This window comes from Acanthisitta chloris, unplaced genomic scaffold (assembly GCF_000695815.1).
Source record: "Acanthisitta chloris isolate BGI_N310 unplaced genomic scaffold, ASM69581v1 scaffold24521, whole genome shotgun sequence".
Lineage (NCBI taxonomy): Eukaryota > Metazoa > Chordata > Aves > Passeriformes > Acanthisittidae > Acanthisitta > Acanthisitta chloris.
Window position 1 is genome coordinate 1 of NW_008655776.1, and position 23,720 is coordinate 23,720.

Genomic DNA, 23,720 nt, shown 5'->3' on the forward strand with positions numbered 1-23,720 from the left:
GCGGGCAGCTCGTGGTGCACACGATGCGTTTTTGGGGTTCGGTCCAACCCTCCCGGTGTGCGCAGGAACAGCCTCGTGTGCTGCGTCTGATCTGCTGCGCTGGTTTGTGTCCCTCGAACAGGTTGGACCGCACGGCCGGCCCCGCGCGAGGGCTGCAGGAGCAATCATGACTTCGGACTCTTTCTGTCTGTCTGCCCAGGCAAGGTTCGACTCCAAATGGCTGAAGACAGACCTGCAGGTGAGCACTCGAGGGTCGTTCTGCCGTGTGACCTCTCAGGTGCAGGTGGATGCTTTTAGCCTAAAGAGCTGGCAGGGAGGAGCCTGCAGCGTCGCTCTGGAGATGGTTCAGAGGTTTTTCTGAGAAAGCTGATTTAAAATTGGTCTTGAAGAAACACTGACTTATTTTGAGCTGCGAGTAGATTGCGTTGTCAGTTCAGTCCCTTGTGCTTTGAAACAGGCTGAGCTACATATGTGTGTTATCTCTGCAGTGTCAAAGCCCAGGGCTGAGTATGTGGCATTTCTGCTGGAACAATAAATTCTTCATTTAGGCAGTGGCTAAATGTCTTGCCTGCGTCTGAGCTAACAGCTTTAATGCACAGGAGAACTGAAGTGAAAGGCAATGGAATCTAATTGATATTTTGAAGAAGTCAAATTAGCTTTTACTGCAGCTGTCTGTGTAATGGGCATTGGTTTCATTTACATTTTGTCCTTTTTGAAGGGAGTTAATTTTTTGTCAAGATATGTGGTTGAAATGGGAGTTGTCATTGTTGGAATGTGCCAGTGTTTGGTGAAAGTGTTCTTTTGTCTTGGAAGATGATCTGTTCATTTATTAAAGTTGCATAATACAGAGAGGAGGATACTATTATGTTTCTCTGATTCAAGACTGAGAGTTGAGTGGAAAATACAGAGAAACGGAGTGGTGGGAGTCAGTTACGTTTGTTTTGGATGAAATGGATGACCAGAGTAAGTCCTTGTCTTCTTCCTTTCCCCAGATGTTGCATATAGATACTTTGAATAACCTTTCCAAGCTCCTGCTCAGAAGTATGAAATCCTTGTTGGGATGGGCCAGCCAGTGTTACCCTTTGTTACAGGTTAATACCAGTGCTGCTGAAAATGTTTTTAAAGTTCCTTCTTTGTGACCTTACCCCAGATTTCATGTTCGGAGTCTGAATGTGGGTTCAGCTGTTCTTGTGGTTAGACAAGGATTTTCTCCATGCAGTTGTGACTGGAAAGCAGCCTTTCCCCAGAACTTTACATCAAACCAGCTGAATTGGAATCAGGAGTGACAGATATAGCCTTGGAGGTTACATTATTTAGTAGGCCTTGTGTGTAAATGCTGTAAAGTGACAGGGCTTGCTCTTGATTTGGCTAGATGAGTTCTGTTTTCGTCTGCTGTTCTTACCAAAGTAAAAGTTTGGATCCAAAGTCAGACGTTTTGTCTCATGTGGCAGATAAACACAGTAGAAAACATTTTTGGAGATAAGCACATGAACAGATAGAGAAATGTTTTTGTATTTCCTGGACAGTGGCTTCTAGATTAGATATGTCGGTTCAATGATTGTTGAATATAGGAAAATTTGAGCTGGAAAGGTGACAACCTCTGTTTGTAACAGCTGCTGACTGTGCTTTGCCTGGTTTTCTTCCGTATTACATGGGGTGAAAAATGTGACTGTTCATGTGATTTGTCAGATTTTTCCTCTTATTTGTAGAGCTTTTTTTCCACATCCTTTTTTTTTTCTGTTTATGTAAACTTTTGACAGAAGGGTTTCAGTTGTCATTCAAACCTTTAAGGCTTGTTTTCAGCTGTGTCTATAAATGCAATTGAAATATTTGTCTTTTATGAGACTAGTTAATGTGCTGTAATGATTCCTTTTAATAATAAAAATCTCAATTTGTAGCATATTTCTATGCATAAAAGCACTTATAAGAGTTCTTTATGAGTGATAACAAGTTAGACTGTAATTTCCAGGGTGCTCCTTTTGTTTTCTTCTAATCAAGCTGTAGTCAAAATAATGAGATTAATGAAATAAGGGAACAGTAATCGTTTGTGATCTGCTGGACACAAACATCACTCCTCTGGAATCTGAGCACCAGCCAGGCCTCCTGGGTATAATATAATTTTCTCATTAGGTTGTCTGTTTCTGGAATTACACAGGTTCTCATCACAGAACTCTTAATTGGGTAGATGTGTTCAGTATTTTAAATAATCTGCATGTGAATCTTGAGTTGCATCTTTTTCATGTGTTAGATGGCTGATGTCTTCTGTCAAGTAAAGGGGGTTTGGGCTCTGGGGATTTTTTCCATTACATGGTTGACTATTTTATCTACTGGTTGACTAGCATAGCCTAGCTGCATGTGAATTTTTTTAATAGGTATAAATCCTGTCTCTTAATCCTTTAAGTTCTCTGTGTACTGAATATGCAGATTTCCTACTGTGCATGTTCTTAGTGGCTCAGCTATAGAAGGGCCCTGTTGGTGCTCAAGAGACTGTCAACAGGGATTGAAAAGATGAGCACAGTACTAGGAGAGCGTTGAAGACGACACAGTGAATTTATGGGAATTTATTAAGATGACTGCAAATTATTGTTTGGAATTAGACCCTGAAGCTTTTCACTTTGCACTGCATTTTTAACTTGGCACTGTACAGCAGTCTGGGAATGGGTAGGTGAAAATCTTTGGAGAAACAGAATTATGCTGGGGAATTCTTGCCTTAGGAGACATACAAAGATGGATTAGTCTTTAAAACTAACTTTTGCTGCTGCAAAGTTTGGAGTGTGTAGCTAGAATTGAAAGTAAAATGTTTCCTTTGGTGGCCTAGTAGTCTCCAAAATGTGACTTTTTCCTTGTCACCGTTGCCACAGTTTGCTCTTTAGACTTGATGACTGTGGCAGTTATTGCGGATTAAGCCAGGGAAATCTCCCTGGAAATTATGTTCCTTTTTGCTTTAGTTCAAAATGATGTTGCATTAGTAATGTAATACACTATGTTCTATTACTGTGTGCAGTAGTAAGTCCATAACATAGTGGTATTAATGTAAGAAAAGAATGACACGTGGATGTTGGGATGGGTTGTGTTTAATCACCTGTGATGGCTGGGCCGAGTTTAAATGTTCTGCTCAGTTTGGGGACGTTGCTGCTAAGAGCCAAAGGCAGTGGGGGCTAGCACTGCTGTTCTGCAGAGAATCTCAGAGGCACAAGCCCCTCTGCAGGAGCAGTGAGCCTGCAGGGTGGGGGAACTGTATTTGGCAATATGTGTTTTGCTTATGTTAATCTGTCTGAAACAACAGGAAGCCAAAATACCCTGCAAGGACCCAAGTGCATCCTGTCACTATTCATGTCTCTTTACTAACCTTGTAGTTACTGACCTGTGATTGTATGATTTACAGCTGCTAGGATAATTTTGAAGTGCTCAGAAACATGTTTTACTAAAAATTTAAATTGCCTGGTGGAGCAAAATTGAGATATTCTGTGTTGTCTGAAAAAACACCATCTGTTACATCAGCTAAAAAATTAGGGTAGTTCAGGTGAATATGAGATAATGTCAGTAGGACAATATGTACATATGTACTATGTTCTCCTATGGCATGTATCAAGAGAGGAACATCACTGTTAATGAAATAATCCTGTGAAGTTATAAGCCAAGTGGATTTTAGTACAGGCCATTTTCTCCTGTGTCATGTTTAGCGGAGTTGCTAGGAAAGTTAGGGTATCATTTCAGTTTCCAGTGGATTGATTTAGATTTGATTTAGCACATTTAAAACACCTGACTGTTTATGACTATTGCTAATAGAAACCATTGCATTTATAGCAAAATCTGTGTGTAACAGGAGATTGGGTTTTAATGGCAGTTTCTAAAGAAGAGACCCTTGTATTTTACAAAGGGAAGATCTAAATTGTTTACCTAAACCTAGGTACCCAGTTTGTGGAATCAAACTGTGCTTAAAATAATTCTGATTAAATAGATGGACTGCACTACTAATTTAGAATCTTATGCAGAGACCTTTAATTAGTGATGGATGAATAACTGAAAACTAGGATTGCTGTGAGCTAATGGGATGCATGTGTGTGTTCAAATGGTGTTTAATTATGCTGCTTATTCTGGATCCTGTGGAGAGCTATTGTGCTTAATAGCAGGAGCTAGAATGAAAAACTTTCATTTTCCTGCACTGTGGAGGAAAGACTTCAGGCAACAGGCAAGGGGCAGGAGCTGTCAGTGAGAGGAATATGATGCATTTTCAGCAGTTTTCATTGAGTTCATGGCTGGCAGACTGATTTCTGTCCTTGTCTTTTGCCACAGAGATGAAAGTGAGCATTATAAAATGAAACTGCCACCTTTAAGAGCTGCATTGATTTGAAATCCTTTTGCCCTCCCTGCAGAGTTACGTTTTGATTTGATCCCACTCTGCTCACATTTAGGTCAGTGTCTTTGCTTGTAAGAAGATAGTGTGAATAAGTGATGTCCTGACTATTGAAAGCAAGAAGTTAGTGAAAGTTGCTTTCCGTATTTTGTTGGTTTCCTGTTAATTTCCTGCTTTGTTTTGGTTTTCTGATCAAAAAAATGAAGGATTATTTGGAACTTCTTCTAGCAAACTGCAAACTCTTAGGTTTTTCAAGGAAGTGAAATTTGCAGTAGAGGTTATTTTAATGATGTTAAAAATCAAGTAATGCTGTCTGTCTTAAATAAGTGATTTCCAGAGGGTGGGATGAGCACTCTGTGGTGTGCTAGGTTAGAGAAATGAAATTTAATGTTTGTACAGAACTACTATTCTTCAGATGGAGGAAGTGAGAGGATTTGTCAGTTTGAGGGAGTTACATAGGTTGTCTCTGTGTATGACTCTTGAGTGTTAGAGTTTTCCAGCAGGTGGATGAGTGTTGTTGTGGGGACCCTTCTGGTTTAACCCCAAGTCTGCTGAAGTCATGTGGGGCTGCTGAACTTTTGAGCAGTATGTGTAGGTCTGGTGGTGTTTCCCTGAGCTTTGCATTGGTGTGGTGAGCAGCTGCTGTTTCAGGCATGCTCCTTGCAGCAGGGAAGGAAGGAAGGAAGGACAAAATACTGACAAAGGCAACAATGAGAGAGGAAACACAAATGGAATGGATTAAATAAAGCAGAAGCAGGAGATAGACTTGGGAAAGGACTTATTGTTCTGTGATTTTCCTCACTATTGCTGGGCTGAAAAAGTTTTAAATTTTAATATATTTCTAAAGAGAATTTTTTTTTGTGTAGTCTTTAAAATGCAGCCAATAGCTAATACAGAAGTAACTGAATAGAAGAACAGATACTCCCCTACCTCCTCTGGCAATTCTGAGGTGAAGATTTTTAAAAGTAGCTTATATTTTAAATCCATACTGACGTTCTGTGATTATGAAGTCAGTTTCTTAAGTTTCCAGTGCAATTATATAATCAGGAATCCTACCTGAATCAATCCTCATCCTTTTTCTGCCATTTTCTTTTCCTGGCTTCATTTTTCTTGAGTTCAAGTTAACTTCTATAAAGGTTTCTGTGCTTTCTGCAGGGAAGTTTATGAAACCATGTCAAGAACATGATCTGCTGTACAACGTGGAGTGAGCTTTGTCTGACTTAAATAGTTGACTTCAGAACAAAGTCAGAACTGCTGATTATTCTTAAAATAGCTTATTAAAAGCAAAACTGTGATGGTGTTTTGAGAATTCTCAGGGGCTTATCTCGTTACAGTTGCAAGATTTGATGTTCTTGAAAGGTAAGGAAATGTTAATGGCAGTGTCTTGTCCGGAGTTGATGGGGAGGGATGGGAATTTCACTGCCAGCCCTGGTGGAGCATGGCAGGAGCATATGCCAGCAACCACACTAGATGCCTCTTGGACTTAATTAAATATTGTACCAGACAGAATAAATTACAGTTTAAATGCAGAGATAAGATTAGCAGAAGATTAGAGTGGGGGCTGCCCAATTTACAGTAGAAGTTCACTTTAAAGTCTGCTTAGGCCCTTGTGTTTTTGGTTTGGGATAAACAAGCAGGGCTGAACCCTGGGTCTGTGTGGGAGTATGAATTTGGTGAGATCTGTGCCTTTCAAGTGCAGAGATTGAGGCTGGATCTGGGGATGAGAAGGTGTGATAAATGGTGGAAGAGCTTGGGTCTTGTGAAGATGATGTGCATAGGAGATGGGAATTGAGAGGAGGTCAGGAGATGCCATGGGAAGGACAAGGGAGATTTTGGGCATGGGTGATGAGTAGGAGGATTAAGAACATGAGCTGTGCTTGCAGGCAGTGGATAGTGGTCATGGAGCTGCTGTTGCCCTAGTCCTGGGAAGGCAGTGTGTAGGTGCTGGGGCAAGCAGGGACTTGAGGAGGGAGATACAGCATGCACATCTCTGGCACTGTTGCAGATGCAAAAGTTTAGTGAAAACTTAAATGTTCTTAATTTGTTAACTTCCTGAGTTTGCCAAGTTCATTCCTTTAAACATTTGCAGCTGAAGTTACTAAGTTACTAGAGGAAAAGATGTCTACATGAATCCAGCAATCTGGTGAGACAGAGTTTACAAAACACAGGTAGCTGCTCCTGTGCTTGGAGCTCCAGCACATCAGGAACAATGAAGACACCCAATGTGTTTGTCTTCTCTTGCACTGTGCCACAAATTGTATTATGAACATTCTTTAAAGAATTTAGTGGAAGAAGAGACATCTTTTTGAAGAGGAGTCTTCTTTTTTTTTTTTTTTTAAAAAAAACCCAAACCACCAAAACCAAACCAGAAACCAGAGAGATATTTTTTGAATTTGTTCTGTTTCTCCTATCTGAGCACTTGGATGTGTTGATAGACTCCTTACAAATGACAGAATGCAAGAGATATTGGTGGGAGCAGAAGAAGAAAGGAAAATACACTTGTTCTGGCTGAGATAGTCTTAAAACATTGCAGAAGGAAAGAAAAGCAGGACTGTGTAGTCAAAGCAGAAAGTTGAATTTTCTGCCATACAGTTGACTTACTGTTGTCTTCAGCTGCTAGTTTCACAGGATCACAAATGGCTGGGGTTGAAGGGGCCTGGAGGTCATCTGTCCAACTCCCCTGCTTCAGCAGGGCCGCCTAGAGCCCACTGCCCAGGGCCATGCCCTAATGTCTTTTGAAGAACGGAGACTCCACAATCTCCTGGGCACCCTTTGTCAGTGCTGGGTCACCCTCACAGTGGAGAAGTGTTTCCCAGTGGTTCTGTGTCTCAGTTTATGCCCACTCCCTCTGGTCCTGTCCCTGGGTGCCACTGAGCAAAGCCTGGCTTCCTCTTCTTTAGACCTTCCCATCAGATATTTGTGTGTATTGATGAGTTCCCCCCCATGCCTTCTCAAGGCTGAGCAGTCGCAGCTCTTTCTGCCTTTCCTCATAAGAAAGATGTTCCAGTCCCTTCGTCTCATCCTCACGGCCCTTTGCTGGGCTCTCTCCTGTATGTCCATGTCCTCTTGCACCGAAGAGCCCAGCACTGGGCCCAGCACTGTGTGTGTGTCCTCACCAGTGCTGAGCAGAGAAGGATCACATCTCTTGACGTGTTCCAGCACTCCTCCCAACGCAGCCCAGAACACCCAGTAACCTCCTCCATGGCAAGGGCACATTGGTGGCTCATGTTCACCTTGGTGTCCACCAGGACCTTCAGAGCCTGTTCTGCAGAGCTGTTTTCCAGCTGTGCCTGGTGTTGTTCCTCCCCAGGTGCAGGACTTTGCTCTTGTTTAGATACCTGAGGTTCCTGTCAGCCCATTTTTCCAGCTCATCAGGGTCCCACTGGGTATCAGCATGAGCCTCTGGTGGATCAACCACTCCTCCCCATTTCTGTTGGTTAAGTTAAATATTTCTCTTTAGTGAGTTGTAAATCTTCTGACAGGGTTATGTAAGTGTGAGATCATGAAAATAAAATTGCTCAAACCATTTATCACTTAACAACTCAGACTTCTTTCACTTTTGGCTATCATATGTAGCATATATCATGTAGCTGCTGAATGTTGAGTACATTAATAGTGCTCTTACTACAGCTGAAATTAAGTTGTCCTCAGTTATGACAAATGAGTTGGTTGTAAATACTGTTCCTTAATTATCCTTTCAGTTGGTTGCTTTGGTTATTGCTTCAAACTAAGTCCAGTGTTTCTTTACTTTCAAGAATGTCTCCTTTTCCCCCTCCCCCAACACACATACCACTGACAAAAATGTTAACTACAACCTGAGGAAAGGCAAAATTGTTTATCTGAAGGCTGCCTATGGTGTCAGCTTCCACGTGAGGTGTTTGGAAAAGGAGGTGGAACTCTCTCGGGCCTGTAATCTTGGTGGTTCCTCTATCTTTATGCCACATACCAAGAAAATGACCTTGATAAGAATTCGCACACCAAACCCCGGGCAGAAGAAATTTTGTTTACTTTTTCAGTTTTTAGTTGTGTGAAAGACTGAGGTGAACTTCATGCCACGTCGAAGGATTAGAGGTTAAAGTGGAGAAAACAGTTCTTGATTCTACTTTGCAGGACTTTCCAAAGAGTTTAGTGAAATAAAACAGGGCTGCATTGTGAAGAACCTCCAGTTCAGAGTTTAGGCCTTTAGCTTGGAAGCTTAAGGGCTGTGAGAATCATTTTCCATATGAAGGTGACCTGGGAATGTAAACTAAAACGTATGAAAAGACAATTTGTTAGAGAAAAATCTGTAATTTGTGGAAGCAATAATTTATTATGCAGTCCATCTGGAGGGTTGCTAAAACAGGGCTGCATTGTGAAGAACCTCCAGTTCAGAGTTTAGGCCTTTAGCTTGGAAGCTTAAGGGCTGTGAGAATCATTTTCCATATGAAGGTGACCTGGGAATGTAAACTAAAACGTATGAAAAGACAATTTGTTAGAGAAAAATCTGTAATTTGTGGAAGCAATAATTTATTATGCAGTCCATCTGGAGGGTTGCCTCCCTTGCCTTAGCATAGGTGAACATGCTCATTCTAATGGGAGCTGTCCCTGCCCATGGCAGGGGGGGTGGGACCAGATGATATTTAAGGTCCCTTTCAATCCTTAGCATTCTATGAATCTGTGATTCAGCAGGTGAAAGTGTTTTTTTTGGAAAAAAAAAATCTAGCAGATATGAGCAAAAAATGGTGAAACAGTTGTTTTGCTATTTTTGCAAGGAAAAAAATGTGAAAAATAAATTCCCTGAGTGCCCTACTCAAGTATCTGACCACATCTGATGAAGGAAAAAGGGAACAGCATTTATTGCTGAAATATTTATAAACTGAGAACAATGCAAGAAAATTAGGTTTTTTTTAATTGTTGAAATGCAACTTTAATTCAGATTATTCCTTTTTTTTTTTAAATTAAGCCAAATGTAAAGCTTTTAGCAAAACACAAATCTTTGCAGGAGCTCTGTGTGGTGTCTAGCCCTGAGGAGCAGGGACTGTACCTTTCATCAGGGCATGGTCACAGTGTGATCCTGGTGCTGCACACCTGATAAATCACAGCGAAGGGGAATAATGTTTGGCTCACACTGCATGGTCCTTTTCCCTGCTGTCCCCCTGATAGCAGGAACTAGTAACTGACAGACATGTACAGTGTGCCAGCTCATAATTGATGCTGAAAGAAAAGCCTACTGAAATCATTGATACGTGTTTGGGTGAATTTCTGAAGTTTGCAATATCAAGTCAAGAAACGTCCGTGGTAATTTATTGTGTTGCAGTGGTGTCAAAGCATTGAACTTGTCTTTATTTCTTCATGTTACCTGAGATTAGCAGGATCAGCAAATCTGTTTCCTGCTGGTGGTTGTGACTCTTAAAACCTGTAATCTTTAATCATCAAAGTATCTTTAGGAAATAGCTCAAAATAAAATCTAAATGAACTTCTGTGTGTAACGATAAATATTGTACAGTTGTGTAAGTAACATCTTTGTATTACTTCTCAGCTAAACCACTTTGGATTTGAATAGCAGTTACATAACACAAAGATACTCCTGAATAAGCCTTCAGCAGGTTTTTTGATTTTTTGATTATTTTTTTTTCCCCAGTGTATCTGCTGTAGCACTTTGGCATGCAAAAAGTATGATTTTTTTTTTTTCCCCCCAGTGTATCCGCTGTAGCACTTTGGCATGCAAAAAGTATTCTGGTTTTCAGGTTGTGTACTGCTCTCCTGCCTTACACTATATGGCTGCAAATTATAACTGGCTATTATGGAATTGTCTTGGGGTGTTGACACCTGTTTTTATAAAGCAAGAGAACAACATCAGCAGAGGAGAAGTTGTCCTGGTCATTAGGATTCTCCACGGGAGATCCTAACGATTTAGGCATTTGGAGCCTTGTGTTACAGCCGGAGCTTTTGTGAGCAGCTGCAGCCAGCACAGTCCTGCCATGTGTTCTGTCCTCCTGACACAGTGTGTTGGGAACTGACCTGGGCCCAGGCAGCACTGTGCTCTTCCCCCAAGTGCAGTTGGTTTGGGTCTTGCTGAGCTCCCTGGTTGGGTTGTGGAGGTTGGAAGGGAGAGGGAGGGCTGGGAGAGATGCTTTGCACAGCAGGACCCATGTACCCATCTGTGCCTTGATGTCAGTGTGTTCTGGTGAAGGTGCTCAGGTCTGCAGTGACTGGTTTGGTGGTGGAACCGTTGGCTTCATGCTTCTCTGATTTGTGAGTTTTTGCAGCTCTACTTTGTTTGAATAGCTTCTCCTGAAGGGAAAAAGGACACACTGTGCCTCTTCGCCCCCCCCAATCTTGAGTCTGTGGATGGGTCTGAGGTGGTGAAATCTGTGTTTTTGATGAGCAGTTTTCACCAAAAGAAAGTTAATCTTGCTGTAGTTGAGCCTATCTAAAAGTTACTGTTCTGTGCCTTTCCTCTGAACGTAGTGTGGCTGGAGAATCAGAGATCCTGAAGGTCATGTCAGTCCCTGTCATGCACTCAAATGGTGCACATGTTGGTGAGGGGACGTGTTTTCTTTCTTCTGGGCTGAAATACAAAATCAGATGTGCTTTAAACGTTAGCTTGAGTTGCTTTGCGAGAAAACTGTTGTATGTAACTATATATGATGTGTTGTTCCCAACAGCTGGCGTTTACACGGGATGGACTGTGTGGCCTGTGGAATGAGATGGTGAAAGATGGGGAGATTGTATATCCTGGAACAGAGTTGATACAAAGTGGTGAACTACCTCCAAGAAAAGGTATGGGTTTTTGATTTGTTTTATTTTTATCCTTTTATTATGATGATGAAGAGGGACTTCACATTCCATGCTGTCACAGAACTTTGGTTTATTGTCACCTGTCTATGCAATTTGCAGGTGTTCATGTTTTGAATTAAATGCAGTTCCTTAAAAGAGCACAGAAAGGTAATGTCTAAGCCTTCAAGTGAAGGCTTAAATGTGTTCCAGCCTTGTGAAATTAAACTTTGTATCTCGGCGTGTTGTTATGAGAGAGGCTTGGCAGTGGCTGTTGGGTTTGCTTGGTGTGTTTACAGCTGGAGCCTTTGTTTAAAGGAAGTGGACTGGGGAATGGGATGAAGCCAGTACTGCTATTTCTAATTTTGTTTACAATCTTCACAAAGTAACTGAAAGGTCAGCTAAAAAACTGTCCACAATGGGCCTGAGAATGTAGTTCTTTTTTTTTTCTTGGTGTTTTCCAGTGTACTGTGAGAGCAGTTCAAACACTGAAAATCCTGCACATGGAAGAGGAATACATCTATTTAGAGAGATAACTTTGGAGGGAGATTTTATTTCACAATATGCTGTGCCAAAACGAAGTGATTCTGCTCTTGTCTTTGTTCCTTTTTCTGAGTGTGGTGCTCTTTTGACTCCTTACTGAACAGAAAATTAAACTGGTAGAAAAAAGGAAAAGATTTGTTTCCTAGCCTGGCTGAAATGGGCTCACCAAATGGTCAGATAAGCATTGTCAGTAATTTATATGATCCCCAAACAAATGAGGAGAAGGGTGGAAATGCTGCCTTTGATAGCAGTGAACTATTATTTCAGCATCTCTTCCTGAACTGCACTGATGGATAGACACAATATTTCAAACCAGTAATGCTGAATTCCTTATGGAGGCAGAGTTTTTTTATACCTATGATGAGTTTTTTTATACCTATGATGAGTTACCTTTGAGAGAGATGAGTTTTTGACTAGAGGAAGTTATTTCTACAGGAAATAAGATCTAAATAATTTGTGAGAGGGAGAGTGAATTATACTTTTTTAATCTAGGGTACAAGATTTGTAGGTTATGGGTGGCTGTTTGCTGTAGTAAGGACTAGACTTAGAAAACTTTTGTCTTCCTTCTGCTGCTGGCTCTCTTGGATATTGTTGTTGACACTGGACAAAATACAGCTAGTCTTTTCAGAGGGGCCACAGCAGCTGCTCATGAAATGAGTGGAGGTAGTGCAGTACTTTCTTCCTTCGCATCGGCTAGTTCCAGGTACATTGCCAAAAGGTGTTGTGAACCTGATGAAGTGAAGGGAAGGATTATCACCTGGGTGAACTGACATTCACTGCCAGCTCCTGACAGAGGTATTGTGATGGTTGTGCTGTGACAGTTCAACACACTCTCCTTTCTTGCAGATAACAACCATCTGTAATAAGGAAGACTATATAAAAGTAAATACCTGCTTTACAAATGAAATTGATGCAGTTTCCTCTTTTTGTGCCAGATATTTACATGTTGTTTTAGAGTTCTACCCGTGCTGGTCTTTGACAGAGAACTATTCTTCCAAAGTCTCTGTAGCTAAGTAGCTGCAGAGAACTGGGATTTTTGTTAGTTGTGGTGCTGCAGTGCTTTCAGTAATTCTGAAGAAGCTTACAGAAAGGTGTCATTATATAACTGGTTTTAGTTTTCAGGGGAATCATTGAGATATCAACTAGGAAAATGCAATCTGTCACTTCTGATGCAAAATGTAGAGAGCAGTATAAAGTAAAACCACAGGAGTGCTAAGTCAGTCACTCATCCACGACTTCACATGTTCATCCACACTTGGGACACTTGTTCTGAATAATGATGTGAATGTTTTTTATTTTTTCAAATGCTGATATATGTATGTGACTTTGAAGGATTAAAAAGGTATGAAGTGTTAAAGGCTGTAGGATCCTGTTACTTAAACCCCCCAGAACTTCTGACAGTTTTCTGTATAAATAAGGTTTTTATGTTACCTTAAAATGCCCAAGCTGTGATGAGGCTTTTGAAAGCTTTCTTATATCCATAGTGTTGAGGTTTTTTTCTTGCTGTTTTTTTCAGACAGGCTGCCAGTACTGTATTGTGGTGGGTGCTGCTCACCCAGCTTGTTGTTGCTGCCCCTCCTCGTTAGGATAGAGGGAGAAAACAGAATGGAAAAGCTTGGGGGTGAGATAAAGCCAGGGACATCACTTACCAGTTACTGTCATGGGCAAAATAGACTTGGGGAAAATTAATTTAGTTGAATTTAGTGCAGATTAAGATGGAGTTGGATGGAGAGTAACAAAGACAAAATGTAAGACATCACCTTCCCCTTCCCCTTCTGGAGGGGTTAGGTGTAGGTATGACATAGCACAGATTGCACCTGCTCCTTTCCACGACTGCAGGGTGTGTTTTACTACACAGGTGCTCCTGGAACACCTGTTTCTTGAAATGCTGCAGTAGTTCAGAAATCTAAATACAGCTTAATGTTTAGGATTAATGTATAAATTCTGTTTCAGTGAAGTTAACCTTCATAATTTACAGGCCATTGTGCTGGCCTGTAGGATTGGAGAATACAACTGTCCTGCTTACTGGACTTGAGTTTTGAGAAGAAAATGCTAATTTTTGGTCAGTGTCAATCAGATTGTATATTTGATTCTGTTAGGCAGTAGTGAATCATGGAACCAGAAAAGCTGGAGGTCAGTTTGCACCTCTGAACTTGCAGCTCAAACTGAGTTTCATGAAATCGAAACATTTTATTTTAATCTGTTTACTTGATACCTTTTTGCATAAATGATCTACCAGCATAATTCAAGAAGAGGGGGAAAAGTACATTCAAGTAATGAGATTTGCATAAACCCCATTGCTTTTATATCAAAGGCAATATATTTTAATCTCAGTATTCAGATTTTGCTGCTAAGTTGACTAATTTACAGATAAACAAGAGAGGTTGCAGTAAGTAGCCCTTTTTATCCAGTCTGTTTGAAGTTTTGGTTTAAGCCCATCCATTGCAGCTCTTTTTGCTCAGCTTGTGATGCTGACTGGGCTGCTCAGAGGAGGCACTGCACCCTCTCAGTGGGTATTAGCAGTGGCAATAGGCTGCTGTGGTAGCAAAAAACATTCCTTCTCTCTAGGAGGAATATGCAAGTAGTGCATTTATTTTATTCCTGTTAGCAGGAACACTTGGTTAGGAATAACCTGTTTGTTTTTCTTCATGGCACTTCCATAAAAACATGCTTGGCAAATGTGTTCAGCAGAAAGTGTTTGTGTTTCCAAGTACCATCTGAGGACACAGCTGTGACAGTAGTGATGTCCAAGTACAGGTGCACTTGCAGCATGGCATGTACTGAAAGGATAATCAGGCTGCCCTCAGGAAATTTGGATTAAATTAGTGTTTTGTATACTGGCAGCTATGTACTGAAAATAATAAGTATTAAATAGTATTATTCCTACCACGTTTTCACGTTAAAGAACCATCACTGTAAATTTTTGAGTCATACCAGCCAACTACACAGGTCTCTTTTGTGGGTTGCTATTTTTTATTGATTTTTGATTCCTCAAACGTCACAGGAGGGAATTTCTGTTTCAAATAGCTATTTTAAGTTCTTGGGCAAAAATGCAGAATCCCCAGCTTCATAGCTCTGTCCTGCCTTTGGTAAACACTGTGGGCTTCCTCTTCCAGAAGGAAGAGGAACTTTCCTGACAGTTGGGCCTTTGTCAGCCTGGTGCTGTTGGAGCTACAAACTCAGTCAGTGTTGCACCTCCAGACAGAGTCCAAGTGCCACAAGTGGTTCCAGGGAGGCTGATGGAAACAAAACATTTATGATGAGAATATCAGTCTGTGGGAACGGGTTATGGTGGATGTTTAGACCCTGTATGTGTCAGACTGCAGTGGCACACAGACATGTAGGCTGGTGCCTGCTTTGAGCCTCCTTTTTTGTGTCTAAGAAATAACCTGTTAAAAGTGAGAGCTGCTGCTTTTTTCTCCCTCTCTTCTGCTTCCCACAACCCAAGTGTGGGCTGTACCCTGAGGGCTGTACCCTGAGGGCTGTACCCTGTGGGCTGTACCCTGTGGCTCGTTCAGTGTGCAGCTGTTGATTGTTGGATTTTCTCTGTAGGACAGAGGGAAGTCTCTCACAGAATCAGTTGGGTTGGACGAGACCACAGTGGGTCATTGGTCCATCCTCCCTGCTCCAGCAGGGTCATCCTAGAGCACATGGCTCAGGGCTGTGTCCAGAGGGGTCTGGAATATCTCCAGTGAGGGAGAATCCACCACCTCTCTGTTGTTGGACAGTTTGACTTCAGGAGTGTGAAATGCTCTATTGAAAACTCAACAGATAATTTGAAGAATGCATTTAAAAAAGTGTACCAGGGAAGAAAAAAAAATCTTGTGATCAGGGTTAGGAGTTGAGAATCTTGTGTCATCCTGACTTTTACAGCCGGAAAGCTGTGTAAACATGGTTTGCAAGCGGTTAGGGATGTATCCTTCCCTCACAAGGAACTGTCAGTTGAACTTTATATATGTGTGTATAAATATATATATATATATCTATATCTATCTATCTATATGTCTATCTATCTATCTATGTGAAATAAAAGCCCTTTGACAGAATATAAATTGCTATTTTGTATTGCAGCTGAAAAACTTCCTGGGTCTGGGACTACCAGGCTCTGGTTTGGAGTGGTTGTAACATACAGCCCTTGCCTAAAGCAAACTTTCTAACTTTTTGCCTTGTGAATGGCAACATCTGTGGGGAGGAAACTCTTAGAGACTTTCTCTCTGGAGGGATTCCTAACTCTGCCAGTTTATTGGCACATAAGAGCAGTGCAAGACTGTAGTGTACCAGGTAGTTGAGGTGACTGTGCAGTGTTTTGAGTATGAAATATAAGTTCCACTCTTAGTGCTTCCTTTTTATCCTCCCTTGGGAGTGGGTTAGGCAGTTGCTGTGCACTCTCTGTCGGTGTACACGCCGTGAGCTGCTCTCTGTGCTGTGCTGTGGGAGCTGCCTCAGGTTTGACTGGCTGTGCCTCTCTGCCCCAGCTTGGAAACCAAAGCATAGTTAAGAGAAAGTTCTTTCAGGGAAATGTTTTGCAGTTGTTTTTCCCCCACCACAATATTCACAATTCAGTCTGAGAAAAATGAAGTTAAGTCATGTTGTCACACTGCACTGTGTTTTTGCATGCATTGTTTTGAAAATTTTCTTATTACTTTTACATTGAGTTCCCTCTTTAAGATTTCCTCTTCCCTGCCCCTCTTTCTGAAAAATCTTTGGGTCTCCTGTTTAAAAATCTCTTTGATTAAGTGTACCTGAGCTTCCATAATCATGATGTCTGTGTTGCTACCTTTAATCTAGGCTGATACCAACTTTGTCCCTTACAGGGAGAGTGGATTTTTTGCAAGTATAGTGAACCATCTTTGTGGAACAATTTGACATGGTCTTTTAATGTGATTTTTAGCTCAGCTCCTTCCCACTTCTTCTCTCATCGCTCCCCTTTGCTTTTCATACAGACTATTAAAAAAAAAATTTCTCTCATTGCTCCCCTTTTCTTTTCATACAGACTATTAAAAAAAAAAAGTCCTTCTATGGAGTTACATATCAAGGTTGTTTCCATACCATACTGAGCTTGAGTTCCCACCTGGATTGGGACCTTCTCTAATTTGCAGTGAGGAGCTGGACAAAGGGACACAAGTTTGCAGCCCTTGGCTGTCATCCTTTGTCAGGGATCTGTTAAAAAGCCTAAGGAGCTCTCTTGGAGCTGCCTGCAAAGCACAGTGTCTTGGCACAACACCCTTCTACCCACTGACAGAAACGCCAGACCCTGTGAGTGTGTGTTGGGATGTGTGGGTGAGTGGAGAAACTGTGAGATTATGGTGTTAGTGTGGGAATATTCTGAGCCACTGGGGCTGAACAGTCCTTAGTCTGGAGTGGATTCTGTACCTTTCTGCTTTGAATGGAGGCAGCTAGAGTCAGGCACATTTGAGACGTTGTTGTCACTGTGGGTGACTGAGGTACTCAGTGTCTGAGGAAAAGCAGCTATGCTCCTATGGCTGCCACTTACAAGTGGGATAGCCAAACTGTATTTTCCTGTTCACAAGTGACTTTGCTGTCTCCTCCTCAGCCCACAATCCCAGCTCGAGCATGCATACTGCAATTATGTCTCCTCTTCCTTTCTCCCTGCTCTTCAGTCTGCATCTTCCACCTCCTGAGCAGCAGTGTGTAAGTTAGGAAACACTAGCTTTGATTTAAGACTTGTGTCATTAAGGCACCGTCAAAAGGCTTATTTTAGGTGCTATTGTCTACAGTCTAGCAAATGTTATAACAAAGAGGCAACCACAGATCCAGTTTGAACCAGATTAGGCATTAGTTTTCTGTCAGGCCAGATGGAAAGGATAGCTGAATGCTTTTGTACACAGTGCTAGGTGTGTTTTGTACATCCTGGGGTAAGGAGAGCCTTTGATCTCCAGGTGGGGTCACGCTGAGACTGCACTCAGATGTGCTGGGTCTGGCTGCAGCTGGAAACCTCTTGTTTGTTGTTAGCCTTGGAAACAGGCTGGTACATTTGGTCTTTGGGTGTGTGGGGTGAGAGAGGAAAAAGGCAAAATACTAGTGCTTATCTGTCCTGTCGTGGCCAGGACATTTATTGAGTCCTCTGGACTGGATGGCAGATGGGAGTGGAGGAGCAGTCACTTGTAAGAGCCAGGTGGAAATGGCTGGAACTAAACTTTTCAAGGGTAAGTTTTAAGTGCAGGACTCCAGAAATTTTGGGGTGTTGTTAGAAGAGAAGGTCAGGGTGAGGAAAGCAGCTGCCAATGTGTCTCTTAATTGCAAGGCAGTCGTATGGATTGAACTGACTGGAGCAAAGGGTATGGAAATCCATATCCCAGTATGAACCAGGAGAGCCTTCCAGCTCTGTGGTTCTACTGTGCCTAGAAAACTGAAACTTTGACACAGCCTTTGATTACAGAGATAAGTGACTAATGTCTGTGTTCTGTCTTTATGAAAGTAGTCTCAAAAGGATTGCAAATGCTATTTTGTTGCTTGGACAGAAAGTGGTAGTAATATTTTCATTACTTTTTGGTAATTGCTAAGATGCTAGATATGTTACAGATGTTGAAATACTGCTTAAAATTAATGTAAATGCCAATATATAGTTCTCCTTGATTTTGAAATTAAAGCAATTGCTGTCTTATTTTTTTTCCTGTGTTGGAAATAGAATATGAAAACAAGTAAACAGTACAGAAATGTGGAGAGTTGGGAGTCAGATCTGACTTCACCCCTGGCAGTACTGTGTGTTGTAAATCCTTTGCAATGTGGTGGTGTCGATATGAAACGTTCATCCTCCTGAGGAGGTTCCAGCAGTGATTTCTGGATCCTAAGGTCACTGTCTTACGAAACGTAATGTGAGACCTGGCACCTGTGACAGTGAACCTGGTGAAAAACTGCTTCCCCCACCCTGTGCTCAATGATAGACAATGTTGCTCTAAGCCTGTGGCTTGGATATTTCACCTTTTAATTTCTAATCTAGACTGGTATTCAAAGGGGAAGTAACTTAACTGGTCTTTTTTTATTTTTCTCCCTTTTTTTTGATTTTAGATGATAGCACTGAATGCCAAACTGCATCAAAGAAAGAAGAGCAAAATGACAAAGAAAAGAAAGATGAAGAAGAGACTCCACTGCCCACTTACAGAGCCAAATCGATTGTTGAGAGTTGGGTGTGGGGTAAACAACCAGGTATTACAGCTCTTTTGGTCATTGTCACTGAAGCATTACATATTCTATATCGATCACTACTTTTGTAGCATCAGAAAGTAATTGGATAAAATGTACTTGCTGACAGATGCCTCTGTAGGTTAGTGAAATAAGTTGGGTGAGTGGTTAACTGTGATTGAAATTAAACATTTACTAAATTAATTTTAGATTTAATTAGACTCATGACTTGAAGAGTCAGTTTGCACCTTCCATGCTGCTGGAAGGAATACTAAACCGAATGGGAACAAATGAAGTTAGACAGTGTAATGTTCCAACGTCTCCAGAATATTTCTTTTCAGTTGCAGACATTAAAAAGAAATTGCTTAGTTTCTGAGGCCTGAATTTTCTGCAGGCAGTAAAGGTTTAATAGGTGATTTTTCTTTTTTGATTTCATGGTCTGGTAGATAAGTTTGAGTGAATTGTGGGAGGAAGGCTGAAGTGGTTAAGTTCAATTAACTGTCTGTCCTGACCTTTGCTGACAGTAATCTCACCTATGGTGGCAGCACAAAAATGGTTTGTGTGTTCATATCTTCGTGGTAGGGTCTATAAAATACTGATTTTGATATTGCAGCCAGTTAAAATTCATGGCTGTTTGTTACTGCAGAGCAGCAGTTCATTGTCTAAAATTGTCCATGTTTAAAAATAGCAGATCAGAAGAAGCTTCACTTGAGTGGTTTGTTTTACAGTTCTGGGGTATGATGTTGCCTGATTCAGATGTTGGCATGTACAAACTTTGGAGACATCTGTTGTACCACTTGTCCTTTCCCTCACCCATAAGCACTTGGAGTTCCCTGGGAAAAGTGTTCCCTCTTCAGTGCCAGAATCTGCATCTGTGAGTGGTGTTTGCTAGGGAGGTTGTTTCTGCTGACCCACAGGTGGCTGCCAGTCTGCTGCCCTCTGAGCCAGCCAGCTTGCACCTTGTGCTCAGGGACAGGAGGGCAGACATCTGCTGTCCCTCTGGTAGTGGGACAGAATTTTGCAGTGTAGAAGGTATGAAAAGAATTGCCACTGCAGTGGAAGGGGAAGTGAGAGTTGAGTGTGTTGAAGAGATGTAAGCTGAAGGTCACATTATTTTTGTTTATATGCTTGTTTAGTGCTTGTTGCTGTAGAGTAAAATAAAGCTATTGTACAAAATGGTCGTCTAAATGTCAAGTATCTTACCAGATTTCTTCCAGATGACTGATGTGTTTGGGACAAGACTTGGCCTTTAAGCTCACCCTCCAGTTTTTCTTAAAAAAATTGGTAAAACAGTTGTTCAGAAACAAAGGGATGTATGTGTGTTTTGAGTTTTCAGAAAGAAATAACTTACTGTCTTCTAGTTACTTTAATGCTTTTATATAGTTTGGTTTATTGGCATACGTGTGGATTCTTGTTCTAGAAATAATTTGTGAAGAACTTATAATTCATCACAAAGAAATATATATTCCTTGGTCTCTTTTACCATTTGTGCTTGAAGTTTGCATCACCTAGCTGTGACATAAAAATCCCTGACGTGACAAACATGCTTCCAGTTTATTTGTGGGAGTGTTACAGGTGCTTTTGTTCACATTTGTAGGTAACTTTGTTTAGCATTTGTCACAGACATAGCTAGCAGTTGCCTTTTGAGCTATCCTAGTCTTGGGGGGTTAAAATTAATTTTGAGAAAAATTACAGAGAATCAATTCAGTTTTGGTACTTTGTTTCATAACATGAGAAACTGTTTTAAGCATTTCTTCTGTCATCCTTCAGAAAAATAAGCTTTTAAACATTTGCCTGTCAAAGCCATGAAGGAACTTTTAAAAAGGAGTTTTATTTCTTAAATATATCATTGCTGATCAAGAAAAATGAGAACATAGTAAGTCTTTAATTCTATGGTTTATACTCCTTTACAAGCAAGGTATAATTTGGAGATGTGAGCTTGGAGTTGTGTTACGAAAGAACTGTGTTTCAGGTCAATACACTGGAGTATTTCTACAGGGTTTAGTGGTTTACAGTCTTACTTTATGAAAATAGTAACGGGGTATCAGACACTCTATCTGTGCTTTAGAAGTGCTGCAGTACAATCTTGTTTTGCCAGGCTGGAGGATGGTGCTGCACAACTTCAACAGGCTAATCTAGGTCAGTGGGCCCTGTGACACTCCTCCCTCCCCCAAGAGGAGCACAGAAAAACCCTGGTCACAGTGTGCTGAGCAGCAGCACGTGCTGTACCCCCAGCCCTGTGCCTGGTTTGTCATCCTGGCACAAGTTCAGAGAAGCAAAATGCTTTCTCTGGTTCTCGTTTATGCTGAGATCACTGTGCTGCCAGAGCAGGGCAGAGTATGCCAAGTACTGTAAAAGTGTGTAAGATAATAATAAATATATAGGTAAGTCATTAATTGACTTTAAGGTGTTTTTCCTTCTCCTGCATCTTAGTGTTCATCCATTTCATATTCAGCTTTTTCCTGAGGCTTTTCAAGCCTCAGTTTGGGCGTGAGTGCTTCTTTCAAACATCTTTCCCCTAGCCTATTCTTACCAGGCTGAGTATGTACATTAAGCATTTCCTCTGCTGCTTCCTAAAAATCTTTATTTACTACTTTCTTCATTTTTCTTTTCTGAAGATACTTGTTTTTTAGCATCTTACATGATGTGGAGAGAACTCCAGGTCTTCAGCCCTGGGTATGGGGAGAAAAAGAGGTAATGCTTTGAAGCAGCTGTTCCAAGCATATAGAAAATCAAGCAGTATTTCATTTTCTTGGGCTTCTTCTTCTTAGTCATAATATGCTTAAGGTTGTCTATATTGAGTCAAACCAAAGGACAATCTATTCCAATGTCCTGACAGCAACAGCATAAGTAACAGTAGCCCAGACAATAATTATGTTTGTATTGTTTGTAGCCTGTGGTCCTTGAGCCATAGGTGGTAGTAAGACAGAATGAGAATGTGTTTGGATTCCACCCACATCCCCCTTTTATTTTCCTGGAGCATATATGTGCGTGGCATAACTTTAATGTCTTTGCTGTTGATTATTTCCATTGATTCTTGTAATCCCTTCTGGACATTGTGAACTTCCAGCTTCCATAATTGTATGTAGCAAGGAGCTTTGTAATTCCATTGCTCACCTCATGAATCTTATCTTCTAGTCCTTGACTTGCTTTTGGCATCTGTTGGTTTCACCTGTTGTGCTGTTGTTCTTACCCTGGAAGAGGCAGTGAGTGGTTGTTCTTTACTTGTCCCCAGCACTGGTGGGATGGGTTCTTTGATTTTAAGAATTGTCATTATCATGCCTCAGTTGTGTCTCCCTCACTGAAGACCTTATTCCATGCGTGTTCTTTGTGTACAGAAGCTATTCTAAACTCTTAGCTCTTCCCTCTACCTCTGTTTTTATCTGTTTTTTTTCTGTTTTGTTGGGTTTCTTGTTTGTTTTTATTTCTCGATATTTTCGTGCCAGGGAAGGTGGGTTGGGAACTGTGTATGATACTTCAGCTGTGGGTACCTCATGGCTTTCATGAGGTGGTGTAATGATCTCTGCTTTTTGTTGTCTTGATGCCCTGTTTCTCCAGCTGCTGTTGTACAGCAAACCAATTTCTTCTATGGTGCCAAGATCTTATTCCTAAGTGGAAGGAGCCCTTTTAACAGGATAAGTTGGGATTTTTGTCTGCCCTGCTTGTCAGCATACGTCCACATGGTGTGTCCTGCCGGGGCTGCAGGGAGAGGACTGAAGGGAATGGTCATGAGCTGAGCCAGGGCAGAGTCACCTTAGATGTGAGGAGAAATGTGTTCCCTGTTTGGGTGTTCAGGCACTGGAATAGATTCCCAGGGAGGTGGTGGAGTCACCATCCCTGGAAACATTTAAGAGGTGTCTGGACCTGACCCTGGAGGATCTGGTTTAGGGTTCCAGTGGTGACAGGTTAGTGGTTGGACTTGATGATCTTAGAGTTCTCCTCCAACCCTGATGATTCTGTGATTCTGCTGTTTTATTGGTCACTAATTTAAGTACCTGCATTTATTTTGCAGTTGCCTGACATCTGTACTAGTATAGTACCAATAGAGTTAATGACTTAAATATTTGTCTTCATATCCACTCAATTTTATTTTATAAGTTTCTGTGTGTCTTGCTGCTGTTGTCGCTTCCAAGTGTGTACTGGCTCTTTATTCCTGTGCCTTGCTGCATTCCATGTGTGTCTGGCAGTGTCAAGGGTTAGAACCCATAGCATTTAGTGTCTCTACTGGGTGTTCAGCAATGTCTTGAGTTCACATCATGCCTTTGTAGGTACAAAATCTCAGACATCTTAGTATTTTTTGACTTCTGTCCAGAAATGCAGTTTTTTCCTTAAGATAAATCCCATTTGGTTTTTTGTTTTTGTGAAAGAAGGATTGGCTACGTCTTTCTTGAAGCTTAAAATTGTAGAGTCAGGTCACTTTGACTGTGGGTATAGTTGAATATATATTTGATACCACTAGGTATCAGGTAATGTTTATTTTTTGAAAAAAGGTAGAAACAGTTCAGCTGGTGCAACAGCTCTGTGAAAACTGAGCTTTAAAAACAGTAAGTTCTGGTTCAGGTTCACTGTGATCCTTTTCTTATGTTTAAGGTACTAAATGTTGCATAATTAGGAAGTTAGTTTAAGTTCACCTTAATTGCTGTCTTGACTACAAAATGTCACTTTCTACATGTAAGTTTCAGTAGGGGATGCTAATATTCTGTTTCCCTTATAGAGCAAGAAACTAAATGAGGAAATAATCCTAAGGAAAACATCCTTAAACGAATGAGTATTGCGCAGCTGAAGTGGGAACATTTTTTTTGTGCAGTCAGATCTGGTTTGTGTTAGTGATGGATTCCCCTTTTTTGCTGGTAAATCAGTGTCAGTTTGCTCATGTGTGAGCGAGGGTTTGTTTACAGGCACTGCCACATCGTGTTTTCCT

At 41.2% G+C, this 23,720-nt stretch overlaps 1 protein-coding gene across 1 annotated transcript in view; it reads left to right on the forward strand.

Moving 5' to 3' along the window:
* Window positions 1-166: 166 nt before the first annotated feature.
* LOC103811116 (E3 ubiquitin-protein ligase HERC2-like) overlaps window positions 167-23,720 on the forward strand; it is a gene marked incomplete at its 3' end in the record, with an annotated part of 38,112 nt that continues 14,558 nt past the window's right edge. Inside the window, exons 1-3 of the mRNA XM_009084066.1 lie at window positions 167-238; window positions 11,005-11,119; window positions 18,686-18,823. Of these exons, the coding sequence (XP_009082314.1) occupies window positions 167-238; window positions 11,005-11,119; window positions 18,686-18,823 (325 nt within the window). The remainder of the gene's footprint in view (window positions 239-11,004; window positions 11,120-18,685; window positions 18,824-23,720) is intronic.